The 23,366-nt window shown below is 41.9% G+C and overlaps 1 protein-coding gene across 4 annotated transcripts in view; it reads right to left on the reverse strand.

Moving 5' to 3' along the window:
* SGCD (sarcoglycan delta) overlaps positions 1-23,366 on the reverse strand; it is a 317,255-nt gene that overhangs the window by 21,241 nt on the left and 272,648 nt on the right. For all 4 annotated transcript variants that reach the window (XM_027885572.1, XM_027885573.1, XM_027885571.1 and 1 more), the window contains exon 7: positions 11,503-11,575. In XM_027885572.1, the coding sequence (XP_027741373.1) occupies positions 11,503-11,575 (73 nt within the window). The remainder of the gene's footprint in view (positions 1-11,502; positions 11,576-23,366) is intronic.

The raw sequence follows: 23,366 nt of genomic DNA on the forward strand, positions 1-23,366 counted from the left end.
ATTTGTCACATGCCAAGCAGGAAAGAATGGGAAAGTACTAGGAGAAGTTTACTGTTCCATTTTCCATCTCTTTAGCAGTATTGCCCTTGATGTTTTCAGTAAGACTTTGTTGGATTTTTTTGCAAAGGATTAGGCATGAACTGATGGTGGGGATGAGTTACTAAGCCTAAGTAAATGACAAATTACTCTCTTCTTGATAAAATCAGTTTGATCCCATTTAGATAAAAGTGAGCATTTATGGAAGTATACAGGGCACAGATGGGCCAAGGCCCATTCTAAGGCAGCTGCCAGAACCCAGGGCTGAATTCAGGACCTGGGTTTTATCCAGATGTGCAGATCCTGCAGAAACACATCCAGTGTGGTTATATACATTGTGATTACAAGTATGGTTACAAGCACACATTTTCAATCATCAATCGGGTCATAAGAGAGAGAATTTAATTTCGGAAACCTTAGGAAGCAACAATAATCTTTAACCTCTGGCACTGCAGGAGAAGATACTGCATATTTTCTACCAAAATGAACAGCTGTAACAACCTTCCATTAATATCCATTTATGTTGAAGTGAGTTATACAGTAGTGACTAAGGGACACAATGTGCTGTGTAAGGCCATCGTTATCCTATGACTTCATGGGATCTGTTCTTGGAGTAAAGGCAAAGCACTGCCTACAGAATTTAGCCTATTAATGGTAACACATGATGGGTTATCCCACATGGCCAAAGTTTCTTGTTCTTCAGAAGGTATTAGTGAATCAAGCCAATGCCTGTGGTGGGATATTCCCCTATGGGCTCGGATTTGGAGAGCAGCAGAGATGCATTTCCCAAATCTCCTGGCACTGCATGGTTGGGATTGGCTTTTCCCCCTGTGCTTTGAGCACAGATCCTTCTGCTGCAGGGGAACAAGAATTGATTATCTGGTAGTGTGAGGTTTGGAGGCTTTAGAAAGAAACAAACAGCAGTTACGAAGGACTTGATTTTTGCACCCTAAAAGACTCTGTCAGAAATGTAATTTATAATTAATTAGAAATGTATGAACCAGAAAAAAAACCCAGTAAAAATCAACTAGTTTTTAACCCAGGGAACCATGGTTTCAACTTCTGGCTGTAAGCTCAGAACCTTTTCCCAAATTGCTGTGTGCTTTCCTGGTGATCCTCCTGGCAGCATTTGAATTTCCAAAATGGCTTATAAAAAAGCTTCCCTCTTTAAACAGAACTCCTCTGCTGATTCTTGTAAGATATCCTGTTTTTCTAAAGAGACTTTTATTGGAATATGAATTTATGACAAACCATTTCACATGCACACATTTTCAATCATACCTTTTGGGTCATAAGAGAAAGAATTTAATTTCGGAAACCTTAGGAAGCAATAATAATCTTTAACCTCTGGCATTGCAGGAGAAGATACTGCATATTTTCTATCAAAATGAACAGCTTTAATAACCTTCCATTAATATCCATTTATATTTATTACTCCTTCATTAAAGTTAAGACAGCAAATCCTTAATAAAAAAACCCCCTAAATTGACATTTTACTTTACTTCTTTCTCTATCTTTTAAAATGCTAATACTTAAGGAAGTGGACAGGACATGACATATTTTTATCACTGCCACACAGTTCAGCACTAGCAGCATAAACCCTTTGTGTCTTGCTTTTTGCCCTTATTATATCAAATATAAGCAGATTTTCACCAAGTTCACTGGCAGGGAACATCTCCTTACAGCAGCACATCTCCTCATTATCCAGCCCTCTCAGCTGTTCTCAAACTCACCAGGAGGCCATTTCCCCTCTGCTTTACAACCTCGTTTATGATCCTTGATGGTCTAAGTTTGGAGTTTTTTAGTTTACTTTCTTGCTTGATTCCCCTGTGCCACTTCATAACACGTCCTCAGCCACCCTTCCAACAGCCTTCCTTAATGACATGAAACCAGGCAAAGAGGGAGAGAATGTGTTTTTCTTTTCCTTTTCTGGAAAGCAGGAGATAATTCATGAAACAAGGTCAACTCAACATGAGAAACACGGACTTGCAGCTGAGTTTCAGTAGGAGGAACAAGTGCCAGGAGGGTCTCAGGATCCTGACACCCATTCCCATGACCCTAATCCAGGGCAAACCTCCTCTCCTTCTGCACCTACTGCCCACACCCTGGATGATTTGCTCCTCCTCTCTGGAGATCTGAGCTGTATTTCTAGCATGTTTTTTCAGGTTTTCTTGAGGCCACTCACCTGCTTTTGGCTATTACTGGGTTAAAATCACATTTCCGCTTCCTCATCTACTGCATGGCCCTGAAGCCACATGACAACAGGTGAAATACATGATTTTAAGTTTGTTTTCTTCCATCCAAGGACACAATGTCCTTGCACAGCTGAAGTGAAACAGGGCATTATTTTACTTGCCAGCAAAGCTGTGTGTATGTACTGGGGTATGTATTTATAGCATCCACCTCTGCTGACGGATGAAATGGTGGCTGCTACTCAAACCAGCATTGCTTCACCTTTAATACATGATTTCACAAGTCTGGCCTCAAAAAAATGCTTCTTTTTTTTTTTTTTTCTTTTTTTTTCAGTGAGTCACTCCAATGCCAATTCAGCTGGGAAGCAGAGCAGGGGACTGCCAGCTTCAGAGTGTCAGCAGAACCTGGAAATGAGGCAGTGAAGTCTCAACTTTCCTAAGATGGAGTTGAGAAAGAGGAACCACCTGCCAGCTTCTGCCTGTGCTGCCAGCACAAGTAACTTCTGCATTTCCATTTCCTCCCTTCCTGCGACACGAGCGTGCACAAGGTGCAAGATGGGTCAGCGACCTCCCCCAGTCCAGCACTGCTGAGACAACTCACTTGCTGAGCCAAGAAGGTGCACAGCAGCACACCCAGCTAATGCTCACACTCTGAGATTATATTCTTATCATTCTAGATGAAGTAGAGACCAGGGGACAACTGTGGGTTGTGCAGGGGTCTGACTGAGTCATTTCTAGAAAGGGGCTGTCACGAGCCACATGCAGAGCTGAGGCCAAACATCACTTGAGAGCTGGGAGGGACATTCCCTCAGTACGAACCAGTAATGCTACTTGCTCAGAAATTATGACAATTTAAAACACCCAGAGGTGCCACAATAATCCATGGGATAAATCCATACTGCAGAATACAAGAGGAGCAGAGCAGCAGCAGAAGACACCGCACATTAAAAAGCTAAAATCAATTAATGATGAAAGGACATAGATACTCCTGTTTGGCCCAAGGAAACAACTCTATTCCACATGAAACAAATTCAGAATAAAAATTCTGTAGGTGTAGGGAATATTTATGATTTCTCTTAATAAGCAGACAAAACACGGCTTTCAAAATTAGAGATCCCATTGTAGTTATGAACACATTTTTCTCCTCTCTTTAATAAGGTTATGCAACAGCTATTGATTCCTGACTACAGTCTAAAGTACGATTAGTGTATTTGTAAAAATGTCCTTTTTAATCACAGCGGACTCGTACAGCTCCAAGTACCACATTCAAACTAACAAATAAATATTATTGCTGTGATCCAGCCAAACCCTCCAGCAAAAGGCAGGAAAGCATCTAAACTGTCCTTCTCTGTTTTGTACCGGGTTAATGAGAAGTCCATGTTAAGCCCTGGGTTTAAAGGAAGCTGGTTTTTAACTGCTGCAGTTCAGCAGGACAAAGCCCAGCTGTGGTTCTCGACCTGGGCTCTGCATGGCAGGAACGTGGAGCTCAGTTTGCCAGGCAGCTCCCAGGCTCAAGGGTGAAGTCTTAGCAGGGAGATAGTCCTTCTTAAAAGCAGGTACCGAGTGCTGAATAAGGTAAAGATTTTTATTTTGCCTGCTTTGCTCTTCACCTGAGGTTTTAGAAATGTGATACACAGCTGGAGAGACATATAAAGGGATGGAGAGAAATACTGAGGAAAACCATATATTTTTCTACCAAAAAGCAAACATGGTGCTCAGTGGATTATATTCTTCTCATTTCTTTAAGATAAGAACAGTGTTCAAAGGAAAATCTCCTTTGCTTCTGAGCCATTCAGTCATTTTGAACATGATTACATCCTAAACATCACAGTATTTGCAAAAGGATTGGGATCACAGTGATAGGTGGGTAAGGCACTTTCCCTTGCCAACTTTCTATTTACTTCTGTATTTCATGCTGAATATCCTTGGTACAAATAGCTCTATCTCAAGTACAAATGTTATGATAAAAGAATGGTTTTTGAGCCTCTCACAGAGCATGACAAGTGCTGTATCCCAGAGCAGCACACTGACTTATTCCTGGTGCAGCATCTCCTGACTGCCCTGTGGAACAGGAGCATCAGCCAGGCTCTGCTGCAAGGAAAACATGTGGCCCAAGTTTCACTTAACACCCTCCCCCCCACCCCAAAATGGTTTGCCTGCCCACCTTTCTGTGTAATTGTGCAATGACTGCTCTTAGGGCACTTATGGTTGCAGTCAGTCAATAACCTACAGACCTTATTACAGTTGACACCTCAAAAATAGTCCTTGGAGCCTGCAGGTATTCCTGCCAGGGCACAAGCAGTCAGGTATGTCACTCTGGAACATGGCAGTCCTCCTTAATCATTATCAAAATGCAAATTTTCTATAAACATCTGCATCGAGAGGCTAAAGGGTACTTTCATCATTTTCTGTAAGACCTTCTAAAAATACCATCTCAGACTAACCTACTAGACAGATACATCATGTTAGAGGTGTCACCACATCCTTTTAATCAGTGCACAGTCAATACTCTGTATTATATGAATAACTAATTAGTTTCACAACTTATTTCCGCAGATGTCATTGCGAAACCTATCTGAGGAATGTCATCTGCACTTGGGAGAAGGACAAGCATTGTAATTAAGTATTAAGCCATTTCACCAGTGTGAGTCTGCCGTGGAGTGTGAAATGGCTATAATTCACGTTTTTAAGGCCTGGCATTTATTAGCATCTATTTTCTCCTCAAGGTTAGCGGTGTGCTGCTCAGAGAGTTAAAAAAGGCAAAACAGGCTGCTTTTTTGTTATTCAAATGGATACATGTGCACGTCTGACTGTACAGATTGGTCACACTGATGGGGTTTCTCTCAGGTCCCAGAGGACTTCTGGCTCACACACCTTTGTGAGCAGCACTCGAAGGTTAGATGAGTGCTCTGATTGTGGAGCAAGTGATGTTCTGCTGTTGAAAGCTAATGACAAACCCGGGCACAACGCACCTGGGCAGGATACAGATCTTGTATACAAGAAAGGTATTCAATCTGAGATAACAGCCAGGATTGATGATTAATATCTCCCAGGAAAAGATTTTGTTTGCGTTAGGAAACCCCTACAGAATAAATGCAGAGAGAGAATAATGAACCTGGCTGTTGGGTTTTATTCAAGGCCCAGGAAAAGTTAAAATAGTCTCTGTCTGGAGCCATTGCTCCAGCTGCAATTATGCAGCTTAATTACATGCAGAAGAACAGAAATCTTGTGTATCTTCCTACATCATTTGGTCTATCAACCAGGAAACGAGGGGATATTTCCACTGCTCTCTACCCCATAAGCAATGCTGTTTGGCAGCTTTGCCTTTAGAAATCTGCCCTTTTCTTCCCTATTCCTACTCCAGTTCTCACTTGAAGGACCACACAGCTTTGACAGAATACATAGGCTCTTGCGCCCACTCATGCCAGGAGCACAGGGGACAGGAGGGCCTCTGGGAAGCCCCATGCACACCCTGGAGGCAGCTTGACCACCAATTCCAACTGCTTTGCCTCTTTTCCCAAGCTTGAGCCTATCTCATTTTTTACGTCAGCAATATACTGTGCTCAAAACACCTTCCTGCCGAGCTCTCCTTCCTGCCAAGCCTGCCTTCACTACCTGTGAGGAGGATCTGCCTGTCTGTGGACAGATGCTATTAGCAGCACTGTGGACAGGGAAGGGCTATGATTTATCCATCTGGGATAAATCAGCAAAGCTCTGTCAGCGCCTCTACCATTTCCCAGGTGTGTACCTCCTGAGCAGCTCATCCAAATCTAGGTTTCACCTTCTAAAAACGGGGAAGGAAAGGACACCAAGAGCTAAATCCCCCCCTATCTGGTGCTGGGTGTGAGAGAGATGAAGGCCATTAAGAGAAAATTTGCTGGGGGAAGAAAAGGGAACAATCACCCCCTCTCTCCTCCTTTTTGCAATAGAAATACTGTAACAGATGTAAAGCTCCAGCAATCAGTTGCCTCCTTAACTCCAAGTCTTACATTCAATTTTGAAATATGTCTTCGTGCACAAGAAGCCTATGGAAAGACTGCCCTTGATTTGAGAGGGCTGTGGCTTGTCTTATGTAAGAGGATAGGCAGCAGCTTTGGAGGGATGTGAACAGGATGAAAGACTGAAGCAAAGTGGCTGCAAACTCAGTGTGACTTCTGCTCTGAGAAAGTCTCATCCAAGAGCAAGAGTTTCAGGAAGTGTTAACTGTCATGGGAAAATTCTTAAATCAGATGTGGTGTCCTCGATAAGAAAATGAAGTGATGAGGATCTCTGCCATTCCAAAGAAACTTATCACTCATAAGGTCACTTAAATTAGCTTGAAGTTTAAAAACCAGGAGCCTGGTCTCTCATTTTAGTTGTATATAAATAGACATGTGTTGACTTTAATAAAGATAGTTGTATAAATGCAACTCATCTGTATCATATGATCTGCATCATATGCTACAGTGTGGAAGGTAAAGCTCATCCCAAGAAAGAAAGTCTGTTGTCTTTTAAGATGGCAAGGACTACCAAAACTACTGTGATTGCACTGGTATAACAAAGAAAAGAAATTGCATCCTTTGTGGCAAATCAATCAGAAAATAACACCGGCTAAATACAGAGGTACATTGGCTATTTGCCCCTTGCTGACACCTCACAGGAATCCACAAGTGTTTGTTGTGAACTAAACAGTGTTTCAGTATCACACAATGGTCTTCATAAATTACTTTCATTTCTCACCAATAACTTCCTCTTTCATACCATTCATTTTTCGCATTTCCTCTAATTTTTCTTCCCTTAATCTTTATTAATGTAATGGGTTTTAGACAGAAACATTATATGTGTTCCTACTTATCTGTGCTGCCTTGTGAAACACAGCTGAGAGAAACCCTAATCTGACAAGAATTATTGTTTTTCGAAATGAGTATTGTTACATTAGCCAAGCACTGTATTTAAATTGTTTCTTGTTTTAATAGGTCTCTCTTGGACTATTTGGATAGTTCAGTTCTGTACATTGTAAGGTAGAATTGCTCTAATAAAACCAAGCTGCAAGCACATTTCATCTGCCATTTCGTACTTTCAGTGCTTCATAATTAACTTTGGTCAAGAATTACCCCTTTAAGCCCAAGGGATTAATTCTCCCTTAAATGTATTTGTGCATTACTGAAAAAAACAGTCATCCCTTGGTTTCCTGGCCTTGGATGAGCGATTTACTGCATTTTTAACCTACCATATCTGTGGATGAATTCCAGGTGTGTGCTTGCCCCTCATGGAGTGAATTTCATGCTGTCTGATTTCTTTTTATTCAACTCTGGAAACAGAAACACTCTAAAGCAGTTCCACGCTGCGGGTGCCCCTGCCCAGCATGACCTGGACACTGGGAAGGTGCTTAACACTCACCCTGAGCTGGGGGACGGGGCTGGATACTCTCGCACAGCACTCCCCCCCTCCTTTTAATCCTCTCCCCTCAGACTATTTCCCTTCTTCCTTATTCATTGTCCAGCCTTTATCCCTCACCTTGGAAGAGTGCTGATCTTGTGTTTGATGGACAACTTCTGTTGGCATATATTTCCTTCTTTGGAAGAAGATAAATAGAAAAAGGCAGGTGATTCCTGCCAGTGTCAAGGAGAGGCTCTCAAGACAGGCTCTTGACAAGTTACTTGGGTGCTACTAAAATAATCCAGTGAGAAAAGGTCATATTGAATTCAACTTTTATACATAAGCAATCACATTAACATATGTTGAAGGCACCAACCTGCTTTAAAAAGAGTCAATGCAGATGAGTGCAAATATTTCAATGTCCAAACGAACCTCCCAAGCCCTCCCCTTAAACTATTTTGGCATGACACAGGATGACAAAGTTAAACATTCCAAGTATTTGAAAATAATTTGAAATTGCTTGCCTTCCTTTTTACTGTTTTTGATCAGTTTAGAACCCAATGAACAACAGCCAAAACATCTGGGCGTCTAAAATTACTTTAAATAAGCAAAAGCATGGAAATGTTCGCAGAAGTATATAAAATAATTTCTCAGCCACCTGTAGTTTTTAGATCACTATAAAGAATATTCTAGAGCATGGGTAGGAAAGTTAATTACATCCTGCACAAAACAAGGCATTTATGAGCTCTGGCATTTCTACCACAGGGCACACTGAACAGGATTGTTTTTGGACACATTAGTCTGTCTGCAGCACGAGAGAGAACCTCCTGAGAAGACTCAGCAGGAAAGTCCAGACCTGGCTCAATGAAGCACCAAACCAATTCTTGCAGCCTTTTAATGGGCTTAGAACGTAAGGAAAAGGCTACACACATTTATCCACCAGAATCGTCTCCATCTAATCCATTGCAGACAAAAGTGTTTTAAAGGACACTGAGAAAAGAGGCCCACCAGGACAGTGACCACCCTCTAGAGCCACTGACTTACTAACAGCTGAATTATGACCTGAAAACCATTTATCAGCTAAATGAGGACAAAGTCTGTTGAGAACAAGAGTGCTGTACTTGGGCTGTGTCAGTGGTCGTGGCACATGGGCACAGCTGAAGGACTTTGGGAGATGGGAAAGAAGCAGAGGTGACTGGCACAACACCATAAATGCCTGTCTTGGGGAAATCAGACTGTTAAGGAGAGAGGAAGAAGGGAAGGAAGACATTCAGATGTCCTGACTCCCAGTGGTGACAGGAGCAGTTGGTCGCTTCTCTTTCCTGTAGCAACAGTGGCTGCCACCTTACTCTGGATCTAACAACAAAGTAGGAATCTGTATGGAGGTGAAAAGAGCAAATGGATAAATCACGTATCTAATGGTAACTGTTTGGTCCAGGAAGAGAGATGGAGGCTGGTGGTGCCTGAAGCAGCTGAATGTGCACTTTCCACCTGAGAACTTCAGCCTAAGGAGGAAAGAAAGTTTGCACTATTTATTGCAGAAAAAGGTCTTTTAGAGTCAAGCCAGCTACTGAGTGTGTGTTTTCAATGCTGCTTTCCCAGCAGCTCGGGACCCATAGGCTGCCATCTCATCCAGTCCCATTTCACTGCAGCATCTTTATAAATAGGCAAAAAGGACACCTTATGCACATGCTCTGCTAGCAAAATAGGAAGGAACCAAAAAATCTCCCCTCAGAGTAAGATTATTTTCGCTATTAACTCTGCACTGCCCCCAAAAGGCACCATTTTGCCTAAGAAGCAGCCAGTGATCCAATATGCTGAGACAGATGGATAGTTCTTGGTTTGGGGAGGAACAGAGCTTTTGTTCTTGGGAAACCTTGCTTTCCCTTCACAGTGCAACCACTGCCTTTTTCCTTCTCAGGGTGGTGGAAAAAACATCTATATTTGCCAAGATAAAATTGTCAGAAGCACACAAAATATTTTAGGACCCAGAGGGACTTTTTCCCCAAGATAAATGCTATTCAATATTTTTCCTTAAAAAACCCCAACAAATCAAGATAATCCAACAGATTTTTACAGGACTTTTTTTTCACCCAGTCCACTAATTTCAAATGAAGTCAGTTACCCAACAGCTCTCTACATAGTGAATTGAAAACATTTTTTAAAGCAGATCAAATACACTGAATCAATCCCTCGCATGGATACTGCCACTAATTCATCTCAATTTCATTTAGCTTAATTTCCTTTGGAACAGAAGCATACTCAATAAGATTAAGGCCATTTTAATTCACATTTGTCCCCTCTAATATGACATCCTACACTTATTTGTATTATTTTCTCCACCTATCTTTATAAAAGTCCTAAGTAACCACAAACTTGGACCTAAATTTTGCATCTCTTTTGTGCTACTCAAAACAGGACCTGGTTCTGTAAGTTACAGAGATGCTACTGGATATTTTAGCCATGATCTTGCTTTTTTTTTTCTTTTTTTTTTTTTTTTTTTTTTTTCCTGAAAATGTCAGTAAACATGGGCTGTGCCAGAAAGTCTTTGTCACCTGGACTTCACGTAGAAATCCACCCACCCACTGATGCCTTTGTTTCCTTGGCTTTGCCCAGAGAAACAGAGGGTAGGTGTGCCCTGCCCTCCTGATCCCTGCACTCATGGGGCTCCTTCCACCACAGCAAACCCTAGAGATGCCCTGGCAGCTGCAGGTCAGGCTGAGCAAAGACCCCGTTTAAGATCTCTCTTTAAAGGAAGTATACCAAAACTGGGACAACCACAAGGCAGGGTTAAAGTCAGTGCATGGAGAAGGAGAACAAACTCTCATAACAAACCAGATCATGCCACCCCTGCTCTTGCTGTCAGACATGTGAGCCCCAGAGCACAAAATGGGAACAATTAGAGGGTTTCCTGAGAGGAACTGAAAGATAGACATAGACCCAAGGGAAGGCAGATTAGATATTCTTTGTCTTCCACAGTGATCTAGCTGGGCCATAACTATCCCTGCTATCACAGCAGAGAGAGTTCATGAGAGGTGCTCTCCCACCTCTGTGCATCCACAGTAAATCTGCAGCACTCGTGCACAACTCCAGCTGTCTGAGATTGCTTCATCCCCAGCAGTTGCCAGCAAAGGAGAATTTGCAACCCAAGATCTAAGGACAAGATGTCCTTCTGGAGAGTTTTTTTCATGTTTCTCTCTCTTTCTAAGGAAGGATAATTAGAGTATTGAGGCAAACCCCTACAGCCCTCTTGGTCAGGAAATATCAGGAGATTCAGTCAATAATTTATTAGGCCATATGGTTAGTCTCTTTTCAGAGACTAGCCATCTATTCATCCAAACTAGCCTGTAGTGCCACACTTTTTTCTTTTTTTAATAAAATAAAAATAATGCCCAGCATTAGTTTGAGGGCAGAGCTGGTTCCCAAGGGCTGTGCTGTTTATTCCCTCCTGGCACATTGCTGTCAGCAAGTGGTATCTCTGCAAGTGTCAGCAGCTTCATACATGCACAGCTATACCCTGTGTAGGTCAGAGAGGGTCTGCATTTCTGCAAGGTAGATAATACCAGAAAGCATTATCCTTTTGCTTGCTGCTACTCCCTGTGATCCAGCACAGACTCCAGTACCTCCCTGCAAAACCAGGAAAAGATGACTCTCTTTCCTTTCCAAATGCTGAGCCCAGGGTACACAGAGCACGTTACAGAGAAGAAACGATGCTTTCATGACCTGTGATTGCCTTTAGCTGGGTCATACCACATGTAAATATGGAAGATCCCTTCTCTTCCATGGCATCCTCTTCATGATGCCTTTCAAAGTGAACCCCCGAGCGCTTATGCAAAAGCAGAAATGATGCCCAGCAAAATGCACAACTCCAACAAGGCTCCACTGAGTTACCATTAAACCATATTCCAAAGTTTACCTTAGTTCCTTGAAGGGGTCTGCCCTGACATTGGGAGTTTCTATAGATTTAGGGAACACTGTGCCTTCTGCTCCTGAAATCACAAAACAAAACAGAAGACAAATTGTAAACATTATAAGCTGTTATCAGGGGAGTGATTGTCAAATCATACCTAGGAGCAATTTAACCCATTACCTGACCCCATTTCTCTCTTGTACATCCATTCTGTCCCCAGAAAATCCAGACTTTGATCACCTGCAATTGGTTGCCTTGATTACAACTAGGATTTGCCTGTAAGCTGCATTTCTGGCTGGAGAAGCAGCTGCTTGCACCCCAACTGTGGGAAGAGTTTGCTGACCCAAGTGATTCAGGGAGCTTGGAAAATATTTGGAAAATACTCTTTGGTGACCAGGCATCTAATCCAGCTACATCCCTCATTAATGAACCTGGATGCATGTCACAACATTATTTCTTTTGCTGGGCTCTTAGAGATACTCAAAGGAGAAAAGAAAATTTTGGCTCTATCACAGCAGACACCTCTCGGGTCAGGCTGTGATCCTGCCTGGGGAAAAGGAAGGATGTGTCTACCTGATGTAGTGCAGCACAAGCAGACTCTGCTCCAGTCCCAGCCTGGCCACCAATTTAATGTGTGACCCAAAAGTCATTTAACTTCTGCTCATTTCCCTCTTCTCTCAGAGATGGTGGGGAAACAGCATTCCCCCCATGTGCTGATTGGCTTCAGATCATGAGCTGTAAACTGCTGGGTACTGTGAACAGCTCGCCTAAGTTTCAGGCCACTGCAATCCTCTGCAAGGCCACCTGCACAGCCCAGTTGGGCCATTTCACCCAGTCATCCCTAAACTGGATCTGTATTTTGTGATCAAGCTGTCTTCTCTAGAAAGATGTGCTCTCCTTATATCATTTTCTCCAGTCAAAGACAGCCCTGCCATACTCTCATAAGCCTTTCTACTCACTGTTCTCATTTAAAATGTGCATCTAATCTGAATTGGTCTCACTTCATCTTTCAACCACTGAATCTTCTTATGTGTGCCAACCAATCGACCCCATATGAGCAGAGTCTCCACCCTCTGTAGTCAGACACTGCTGGTGACCCAACCACCCCAACCTGCTCTGGTTCTCTGAAAAGTCTGGGCTTTTTGAATCAATTACTGTGAAGCAAATTCTCTGGAATTCTCATTGTTCTTTTCTGAAGCTGTTCCTCTTTTAAAATACTCTGTTGGAACACAGGGGTCCCCAAGTGCTGTCACCAGCACTCTGAGCTGCAGAACATCACGTTCCCGCTCCCACTGAAACTTCCAGCTAAAACACAGCTAAGAATGGTACTGCTTTACACACAGAGTGTGCCAGAAATTAATGTTCTTGTTCTCCAATATATAGGTGTCAGTCTAGTGAGCAAGTATGACCTGTCTTCTTAAATTTAAACCTGCGGTCTTGTCTTCAGATACATTGTGAACAATCAGTCATTCATTACCTACAGTCATCAGAGCAGTGTCAGCATGCAGACAGAAGCAGTGGCATTTCTTTCTTTTTTTTTTTTACTTGATAAAGCTATTTATGCAAACTACAGATCCTGATGATAACTTCTACGTATACAATTTGAGGCCTCTTGTAACATGTGCTATTAGAATGGTCACCTATGTGCAATCTGAAAGTCACCACTACAGAACAACAAATGTTCTCAGACTATGCAAAACATGTTAAGAAAACATCCTGCTGTAACTTCTGCTGTAAGTGGGAAACACCTATGGCTTCAGTAAGACTACACTTTCTTTGCACTGAAATAAATTAAATAAGCTGTCTCACTGGGTTAAAGAAAAAAAAAAGATAGAATGAAAACAAGCACTCTAACATTTATTAAAGAACTCCAACTCTTGTCAACCTAGAGAAAAACAAAGTAAACTCAAAGATGATTAAAGTTTGAATTTTTGTACTTGGAAATCGAAGTTGATCCTGTGGCACAATACAGATATTTAGCTCTTAACTTTACTATAAGCCTTCATCATTACAACTTGTCACAAACAGCTGTAACTTGCCACCATGAAGGTTATTACTATCAGATCTGTCCTCACTCAGCAGTTTCCAAATGATTTAAGTCTCTGCTTATCCACACGATCGCCTTGGCTCTTGGCTTTGCAATGAAACGTAGCAAAAGATGCAACCTGCACCTTTCTGCATAAAAATCCAGTGATTTTTGAGGGAAGGGAGATGAGGAGGTGCAGCTGGAGAGATGCACATAGATATCCTTGTACCCTTTCCACCTATATGGTGACTTTATCCATGGGAGTTTTAATTCATTTTTACACACCTTAAGTCAGCTACTTAAGTCATGCAAAGCCCAAAATAATGAACTGCACATAAACAGAAATGCCTGCTGAATAAGGAGAACCTTAAGCTTATTTCTAAACTTGGGGTTTTCCAGGCTTTCATTATTTAGTTAAAATGCAGAAAGCAACTTTGGAACAACGTTAGTGGAACTTCAATGCAGTCATTTCAGCAAGGCTGAAAATAAAAGAACTGGCTATTCCTTTCCCCCACTTCCTTGTTTTCCTTTCTCTAAACAATTCTTAAACCCCCTTTTCCTGTCTCTTTTATTCCCAGATCCATGAAAGAGTCCATTATGCACTGGGAAAAGGAATGAGAGTTCCAAACTCTTCTGTTTCTCTGCTTTGATCGGAATTCGAAGTGAACCTGCCTTGGTACGGCTTCCTGCCCTGACAATATAATTTCTTATTATTCTCCTTTAAGAGCACAGACTCTCCCAAAGGGCCACCTGTCCCTGTCATGGAGGAGGACATCAGCCATGAGGGGATGCTGAGGGACTAGGACTGAGACATCCCTCCCCTGACTCTGGCTGTCAGCAGCTGAGGGACTCCTTGAGTTGGCTGTGTCATCCACCCACATCAGAGACACTGATAAACTCTCCTCACCCCCCCTAATTCTCATTTTAAGCATCCCCATTTCCGTAGCAGGGGGCTGATAGATGAATTAAATCCTCCAGAGAAGCTCTTTGGTTTCAACCTGCTGCCTGATGATTTCAGTAAAGAATCATCCTCTTCTTTTTCTGCTACTGGAAATTTATATTATAGACTTCAAAAGTGCCCCCTCCCACCAGCCTCCCCCATTCTTCCCCGCTGGAGTGTCTTGGTCTCTGCCCAGGGGATTGGCAGCTCCCGAGGGAAACAACTGCCTTGGACTAATTCAATTCCACTGGACATTTGTGTCAAAGTCTGGCTTTAGGCCGCTGTGGAAGTCCCAGCCAGGCTGTGATAACATCACTGCTGGATGGAGTCGAAAGAGAAGGCTGGAGGAAGTGACCTTGTTCAGCGGTTTTTAGAATCATAGAGTCATTTATGTCGGAAAAGACCTTTAAGATCATTGAGTCCAACTGTTACTAAAGGCTTTGGCAGAAAAAAGAAGGAAAGTTTGAGGGAAATATGCTGTTGACACTGAATTGGGCTATTCTGTCTCTGCTGAGGAGAACAGAAATGTCACGGAGAAACAAATGACTGAAAATATGAAGTCCAAGGTTATGTGCTTAGAAGTAGTAAAAATTTCTTCTACATGCTTCCAGGATGGGAATATGCCTGGATGAAAGCTAAATGCTACTCATGATTCATGACAGTGGGACAGAGCCAAAGGGAAGGAAAATGTGGCATTAAATTGAAAGGTGTGAGGAAAGTCTAATGCGAACAGGACAAGAAAATCACATTATTTTCAGAATCATCAGTGAGTCCTTGAACTGGGGGTCCTTGTGGCCTTCCAGGAGGAGAGTGTACAGAGAGGAAATACTGTTATGACTGCACTAACAGGAAAAGTCTATCCTACAAAAGAAGCCTGGAAGGACTTGCCTTTTTAGCTTAGCAGCATGATGGCTAGGGAAGGATACTCATGCTGTGTATTAATACATTAGGAAGATAAATAACATGAAGGAAAAAGAACTACTGGCTCTAGGCCAATGTTGATATGAGAGCAAGTGGCAATAAACTGGTCCCAAATACATTTTGGAAGAAAAGTGTTTTATAGCAAAAAGAGAAGCAAAATAGCAGCAGCTTTTCAGTTAGATGGGACAGACAATCCAACAGATTTGACAAATTCCTGACTTAAGACGTGGTGTCTCAAAACTAAGGGATAATATTTGCAGGACCAGCAACTGCCTCCTAGTCTTGCACTCCTGTAGTTTTATTTTCACTGTCCTTTCACTCATCCACCTGAGGAATGATGGGTTTTGGCAAACAGTATTAATGCACAGGTCCAACAGTTCAAGAATCAGCTGCTACAATCTCCCTTTTCAATCAAAGTACTACATCCTTCTTTCACTTTTACTGAGTACAAAGCAAATGTAAATTGCATTTATTATTGTACAACACAGCTTCTGCTTCCTGAATTATCTGTTATTAAAACATTTTCTATCTACCATGAAAAATGCCTAACAGAAAATTTCTATTTCATTGCAAATACTCAAAATATTTTCTTATCATATGAGACTCTCTGCTGTTGCTACGGGTAACTTATCTGCAAACAGCCAAAGACAGAAGAAAACAATAATATCATTAGTATTTAAATATACTGTACTGTACATCCCTAAGCAATAAATTATTCTTTCTCACAGTGTTATATCAGAGCGACTTCTATTAAAGCCATACCTACTGATTCCCTCTTCTGACACTGTGTAATTTACCACCGATAAATGTTCATAAACAGTTTGACTGAAAAATCCATAAAGCCATTTCAGCTTTATTTTAAGTTTCATTTAATGTCTCTCAAAAATCATTTCATCAATGTGTTCCCATTAGCTGGTTCTCTGACCAATAACTTAATTCCACACAATCAGTCAGGAACATATAAAGCATATGACAGGATCTACCCGAAGTATTTCGAATCATCATAAAGATTCACGCAAAGAGTGTTTTGTTTTTTGGCCTTTTCCCCCTCCTTTCTAGGGCATAAGGTGTGAGGGCACAAATGTCAGAGACCCTTGCACGTGTTCACTTCACTCAAGAATAAAAATCAAGAGTCCCACGGCAAGAGAACATTTACAGCTCAATTTCAGGGTTTGGCAATTTCTTTTTTGTTTCTTTTCTGACATTTGAGATTCAGAAGAAACAGCAACTACATAGGGAATGGAGGAGTTACAAATGCCACAAGAAGGGAATAAATCCCAACTGGAATGTCCATCATAACCAGTAACAGATCCAAACAGAGGAACGTGGGCATCAACAATTCAGCTTTTCAAGATGCCTCTTGCTTTCCCTGTGTGTTGCAGAAGTACTTGAGCTGCATGGCACTGTCATGGTACCTTCACTGGTGCAAAGGCAAGGGCCATCCCTGCTCCCTCTGGCCAGAACTGAGCTCCAACCATCGTGGCAGGACACTGTTTACACACCACTCCCTCTGCACAAAACTTGCTTTAGGCTTCCCCTGCTGGGGAAGAGGGAGAAGAGCTCAAATGCAGTGCAGTGAGAGGTATTTTTAGACTAATGATTGATGCTCCTGCTGTCAAGGGTAGGTGGCAATCAGCTGAACAGCACTTGAGGGTGAACAGAATGCGAAGAGAAATCAGGTTTCCACTCAGGTGCAGATGCACCTGCTTGGCTATTCCCCACTTTCCTTTTTCTTTCCAGACAACACATTTCTTTCCAACTCTGTGTATTATTTTAGTAATAATTTCAAACCCACAGTACACCTTCAGTGTTGTATATCACTGCTTTCTAATGGAATTGAAGATTCAGAGCCCTGTGATGAACTTGGAGATAAAGCTGGTGTATCTGATGTAGTACTGTGCAAATGAGGGGGGAGGAGAAGGATTTGCTGTGATTTTTTTTCTAGCTCAAGTCAAGAGGCATTGTATAGTGTGCTGGTGATCTCCATAAACTACCTCTATTCCTACTATTATTGATCAGGACACATTCAGAAATTTGTTCATGAAAACACCCATCTGACGAGGTTCTCTCCTCTGTAGGTCTCATCAGGGTAATATGTAACACACTCAGGAGGATTTGTGCAAACAGATGCCCAGGAAGTAAAACCAATCCAATCCAATACAGGTAGGAATTATTTGTGACTGTTTCTTTTAATTCTTCACTCTAAAAGCCTTATTCATCCTTAATTTATGTTTTTAAATGGGTGAACATAGTAATTGCTGTTTCTCCCCTTGAAACTCATCAAATCTGAAATCAATAGGAGCTCCATTTCAGGGCCCAACAATAATAGGTTAAGCCAGTGCACTGAACAAAAGCCATAAAGCTTCATTCATGTTTCTTTCTAAGATTCTATAAAAATAGTTCATTGCAAAGGTCTGTCTGTTTGCCTTTGTTGTCTAAGTGCCAGGGAGCTGTTTTTTTATGGGCAATCAAGAAATCATGAATAATAATGGCAATAATGAAACCACCAAAAAAGTGTTCATGATAAAAACGCAATATAAATTATTTTAAATCCTTTTGATGTTCATCTTGGCACTGTGTGCACATGGAGAGTGACCCAACCCTTCGGCTCAACTGGGTTGTGGCTGAGTTAGGCCAGATGGGATATCCTTGTGACTCCAGTCCCACCAGCTCTGCTGGGTGGAGGAGAAACAGTTCTCTGACTCACAGTCCTAAGAAATCAATGGAGCCTGGTTTTAGGCTAGAAAACTTGCAAACAATAAGATGAGATGCAAGCTGTAAGATGAGCATGTGGGTCATTAGTGATGTATGTGCCTGTAGAGACACCATCTTCAGCAGTCTCGCTTCAGAGGTTGAGTGTCTGAGAAATACAAAGAGAATAACAGAAAAGAACGGGGAGGCTCGCATCCAAACCGAGAAAAGACATACGAAGAAAGGTTCTACAACTTATGCTGACCTCTAGATATTTCCTTCTTGACTAGTTTTTGGGGTCCTTCAACACTTTTTCTGCAGCTCAACAATAGGAATGTCATCACTGAATTCCTTTGAAGCTGTTCTTGGCCTTCTTGTACAAAGTTGCAAAGAAACTCAGGAGAGCACCTGAAGTAGGAATACACAGTGGAAATTTATCAAGGAGAATATTTTGTGAGCTTCAAACAGATCAGCTGGGGAAGACACTTAGGAAATAAAATATAAATCGGCCACACTTTTAAACTTGATTTCAGTGTTTGGTAAGTGTACAGTATGTTTCTTTCATAATCCTTGTGACATTTAATCAATATTAATCTGATGGTGGATGATTCTTCTTTTTCCTTAAACAGGATTAAGGTAACGCAATCTGAACACACATTTCAGCCTGGACTCAAAGCCTATACACTTTACATAAATGCTATCCTTTTTGCCTGGAATGTACTTTGAAATAAAAGCAAACAAAGGAAAACTCCTCAGTATATTTCCCTCCCGACACAAATTGTTCTCACCAAGAAAAGGCAAGTTTCCAATCTGGGTGACTGGATTTTGAAAAAGAAGGGCAGTATTAGTTGGACTTGCCACTAAAAGGAATGGACAACAGTGTCTGCACCTATTTTCCTCAAGGCAGTAGAGCCATCAGAAATATTAATTCAAGAACTGGTAATTTTAATTTCTTCCCTTGCAGAATATGAGGCAAAGAAGAAAACATCCAAAAAACTCATCTCAACCTCTGGGAAAAAAAAACAACAAACCCACTCAATTCAACCAAATCAGGAGTTTTTTTTCTATACAGCTTTTCAATTATTTGTCACTGCTGATTACAGGTTAAATCACTTTGTGACACTTGACATGGATACGGCAACAGCGCGATTACTAACTGAGAGCAAAAAAGAACTTTCTAGGCTTTAACCACTGATGGGAAACATATGTTCCCCTCTCTCCCCCCAACTCCTTAGTTTTGCTAAACATAATTTCTTCCCATCATCACAGCTCTGCAATGAGTGCAAAGAAATCTGACAGAACTCTGCTGCCACGACTGAACGCTACAGACAGTGGAGGCTGTTTCCAGTCTCGCTACTGACAGTGCTAAAACCTGGTATCTTCATTTGTCGGCGCATTTCCCTGCTTTCCTCGTTTTGCTCCCTGTCCCTTTTCCACAGGACCAATGACTACACGACAGCTTGGCAATTGCTCCGGGACTGCGTTAGTGTTCCCGCCTAATTACTGACGGGCACCGCGCGCTGAATGTTCGTAGCTGCTTCCCAGAGAAGTTCATACATCTTCAGCTAAAGGTCAAATGCCTGTCCAAGCCTGGCGAGCAGCCGGCTGTGGCACGCTCTTTTCTCTGGCTGAGAGCACAGAAGGGAGTTCTGGAGCGACTGATACCTTGGAAGCAGACTAAGCAAGAAGGAGCTCATTTGCAACTGGGTGAACTGGGAAAGGCCCGTGGCCCCAGGCTGATGGAATGGTGTTTGCTTCCAGAAGCAGAGCGAGGTATCCCGGTGAGGTACCCCAGCCACACTTCAGCAGCACTCAGCCAGCCTGGGGCTAGAGGCATCTTCCCCTCCTGCTGCCTTTGTAAAGGAAAAGGATCACAGTAGGAAAACGTCTCAACTTCCTAAGAGAAAGGTATTGTAGCATCATTTGTCCTTCAGAAAAGCTACTCACAGATCTGTAGTAAGGACATGTTTTTCAGGAAAGCACACAAACCCCACACTACAAAGATTCCAGCTTGGCATTTCTCTTTGGGTGTAAAGTTGCTGCAGATTCACTGGTGAGACCAGAAAGCCCTGTTTCCTCTCTGGGTCAGGCCTGATTTCAACACTTGGCTACCAAAGTTGTTCCCTCTGCCACAAACACATCAGCAAAATGCCATTTTGAAATTGTAATGGCTGCTGTAAAGGGCAACAGTGCATGTCCTGACTCATAAATAATGGCTTCTGAAGAAGGGTGCATGCTGTAAAAATGGGTGGTAATTCTTGGTAACTGTTAAATTTCTAGCTTACACCACTCTCTGAAATGATTGATACCAGTCAAACAGCTTTGGTGGATTATTTTAATGAAATGTAACTACTCTTGCCATCATTAAAATTACTCTTCTGTAACTACTGCAGCAAGCATAAGCTGGAAAGGACATGCCAAGAAGCCCCTAAAAGTGTAATATGGAGGAAAAGTGGGCAGAGGCCTTTAACCAGGCTGGCACTGCAGCCACAGGGCTCCTCCCAAATCAAGTTAATACAAGGCTCACTGAAAACGTTTGTAGATGTGTAGCTTTAGAGACAGCGGGGCCAGCTTACACAGATGTACTAGTTCAGCACATTCACAAAAAACCATGTTCTTCTCTTGTCCAAAGCAAAGGACACTGCAAATGCTTTTTTGACCCTTCCATGGGTAATGAACCCCAGCACTTTGCAAGTGCAGAGCAGGAAAGCCACTCCCCCTTGCCACGTCTACATGCAGCAATCTCATTTACTATAAGCTTGGGCTATGTTGCTTTTATCGTTGCTGTTCCCCTACTAAACCCTCCAAAGTCCCTAATATACAGCTCATAAATAAAATGCTGGAAATGTGCCTCGGATTTAATTACTCCAAACTTATTCACAAATTTGCAATAACATTTCAACAGCTGACTCCTCTTTCCAGGTGCATTCCCAGGCAGCTGGAGGGAAACTAGAAGAAAAAAATGTTCCCAAACTAACATTCCAGAGAGTCTAACTTGTGGTCAGCATTGACATGCTCCACACGGCTCATCACCCAGACGGAACAGGATACAGTGGAGAAAAGCTACAAGGTAGAAATAGAGCTACTGGCTAATTATTTGAAGGCAGGGCATGGAAGGATTGGCGAGATCAAAGGCACATTTTAATCAGCCATGGTGCTGGGGAGTGCTGCCGTGCGTGGCAGGTGGGTCACACTGCTCCTGCAGTCTTTATTCTGGGAGATGAAAGGCATCCCACCCCACTCTAAATACAGCTATTTTAGTTAGGGTTTGCCACAGGGAAACGCTTTAGCCAAATTTTTATCATTAGGCTCCATTAGCAGAAAAGCTTCTGCCATGGTAATCTCAGTGTCTAAGTGAGAGGCACATTTTCTAGGGACCCAGAGTGGGAGCAATCCCTGTATTGTTCTGTTACAGAGAAGGGACTTTGTGGGTTTGTGAATAATCCTATCCTCATTGCAAAGCAAAAGGGTAATCTTAATAGTGGTTAAAAAGCGTGGTTGATTCATAATAGGACAGCATCCAGCCCATGAAATCCTACACTTCCCCCACAAACCTTCCTCCACACTAAAACCCAGGGACTTCCATAGCCTGTAAGCTGCAGGGACACATCTTTTGTGGTTTTATCTCAGCTCGCTGCAACGCATGTGGATTCCCATCAAAATTTAGTCTTTAAAAATATTGGTTAAATCCATCATAAATATTAAACACCAGAGTATACTGGCAAGTTTCCCTGAAAACAAACTTCAAAAAATAATCTCCAAAAAAGATGTCAAGGCCCTTGGGAGAACTGACACTGGCATGTCATCAGATGTTGTCTTATAAGGCTAAATTAAGCATCTGACCAGAGTTTAATTTCTGTAAAAACTCATGCTAATTTAAATTGCTTTAGATTTAATTAAAAATGGCTTTCTATAGAGATAATAATGTAACTCTGTTAATTAGTATCAAGTGGCATCTAGAGGGCATATTTAAAAACTAATCTGGAGAATAAATAGCGCTAATTAACAGTCAGAATAATGCTTTATGATTGTCTTTTATTTATAAATGCTATAACGTTCAATAAGCTATTAAATGAAATTGTAATTAATATATATCAAAGTTATTTTTTAATATTCTTTTAACTAAAGAGTATTTCTTACACACCATTTTTCAGGAGATCTGAATGTGTTTTGTTTCTGGAGGAAGGGAAGGAGGGAGGGGGAAGGAGCACTGCTGAGCGACGTACATACAGATTCAATTAGCACCAGCTCATTTATCTGCCCTGTGCAGAATGTTATGTGTTTGTGAGCCCACAGGGCCATCCAGTGAGGCATTGGTTTTGACTCTGTGGGGTTTGCAGACGTGCACTGCTGGCCATGGCACCGTGGGGCCGTGTGGCGGGCAGAGAAGTGGCAGATTTTGCCTTCAAAATCTAAGCCTCGCAAACCCACGGCCAAAGGGCTCAAAGGGCTGCCTTTCTCCTCAGACAGAAGTTCTCATTATCCTCCAGTCTCCCTTATGATGACAGGTTGGACTACATTCACTATATCAAATAAAATCACTGAAGTACTCTAAACTACATCATGCATGAAAAGCAGAGGCAACCAACTCTGTCTTTTGTGTCCTTTAATGCTTATAAATCAGAAATAACTCCCACAAATACAAATCAAATAAAAAACACTTTCATTTGTATTCTGCAATGTCCATGCTGAGCAATTTTTTGAAGCACCATCAATGGCAGCATGTGTACTACTTGCATTTGGTTTTAATCCATAATTCTGAGTATTCCTTCCTTTTTTATCCTTTGCTAATGTTGAAAAAATCCTCTAGCTACCCAGAGCAGAGTTCATTTCAAAACAGGAAAGCTCTTCTTTTTTTGTCAGACAAGGATTCAGCATTAGTTTGTAGCACAAACTTTCAGAAGAAACTTTGAAGACCACACAAAGAAAAAAGTTACTGTCACTAGCAAGATTCAAAGCTAACCACAACAACTGCTGCTCTGACCTGTGTGATATGACTTTCATGCCACTTTGCTGACATGCACTTCCCTCTACAACAAGTACGCGTTCGGCAATAACAAGAACAAGCCTAGATTATTTACATGGTCTAGGTGGGTGCCAGCAGACACACACCATCAACACCTGAGATCCCAAACACCAGAAGAATGATCAAAGGAATTTGTCTGCGTACTATGAGTCAAAATGGCCTCCAGCACAGACAAAAACACTGGAAGAAATACGAACATATGGTATTGACACTTCCCAGCATGGCAGACAGCCATGGCAAACACTTTTGGAGATAAAATTAGATTG

Source organism: Empidonax traillii, unplaced genomic scaffold, assembly GCF_003031625.1.
Source record: "Empidonax traillii isolate 1590-97213 ecotype Southwest subspecies unplaced genomic scaffold, ASM303162v1 scaffold168:size1726349, whole genome shotgun sequence".
NCBI lineage: Eukaryota > Metazoa > Chordata > Aves > Passeriformes > Tyrannidae > Empidonax > Empidonax traillii.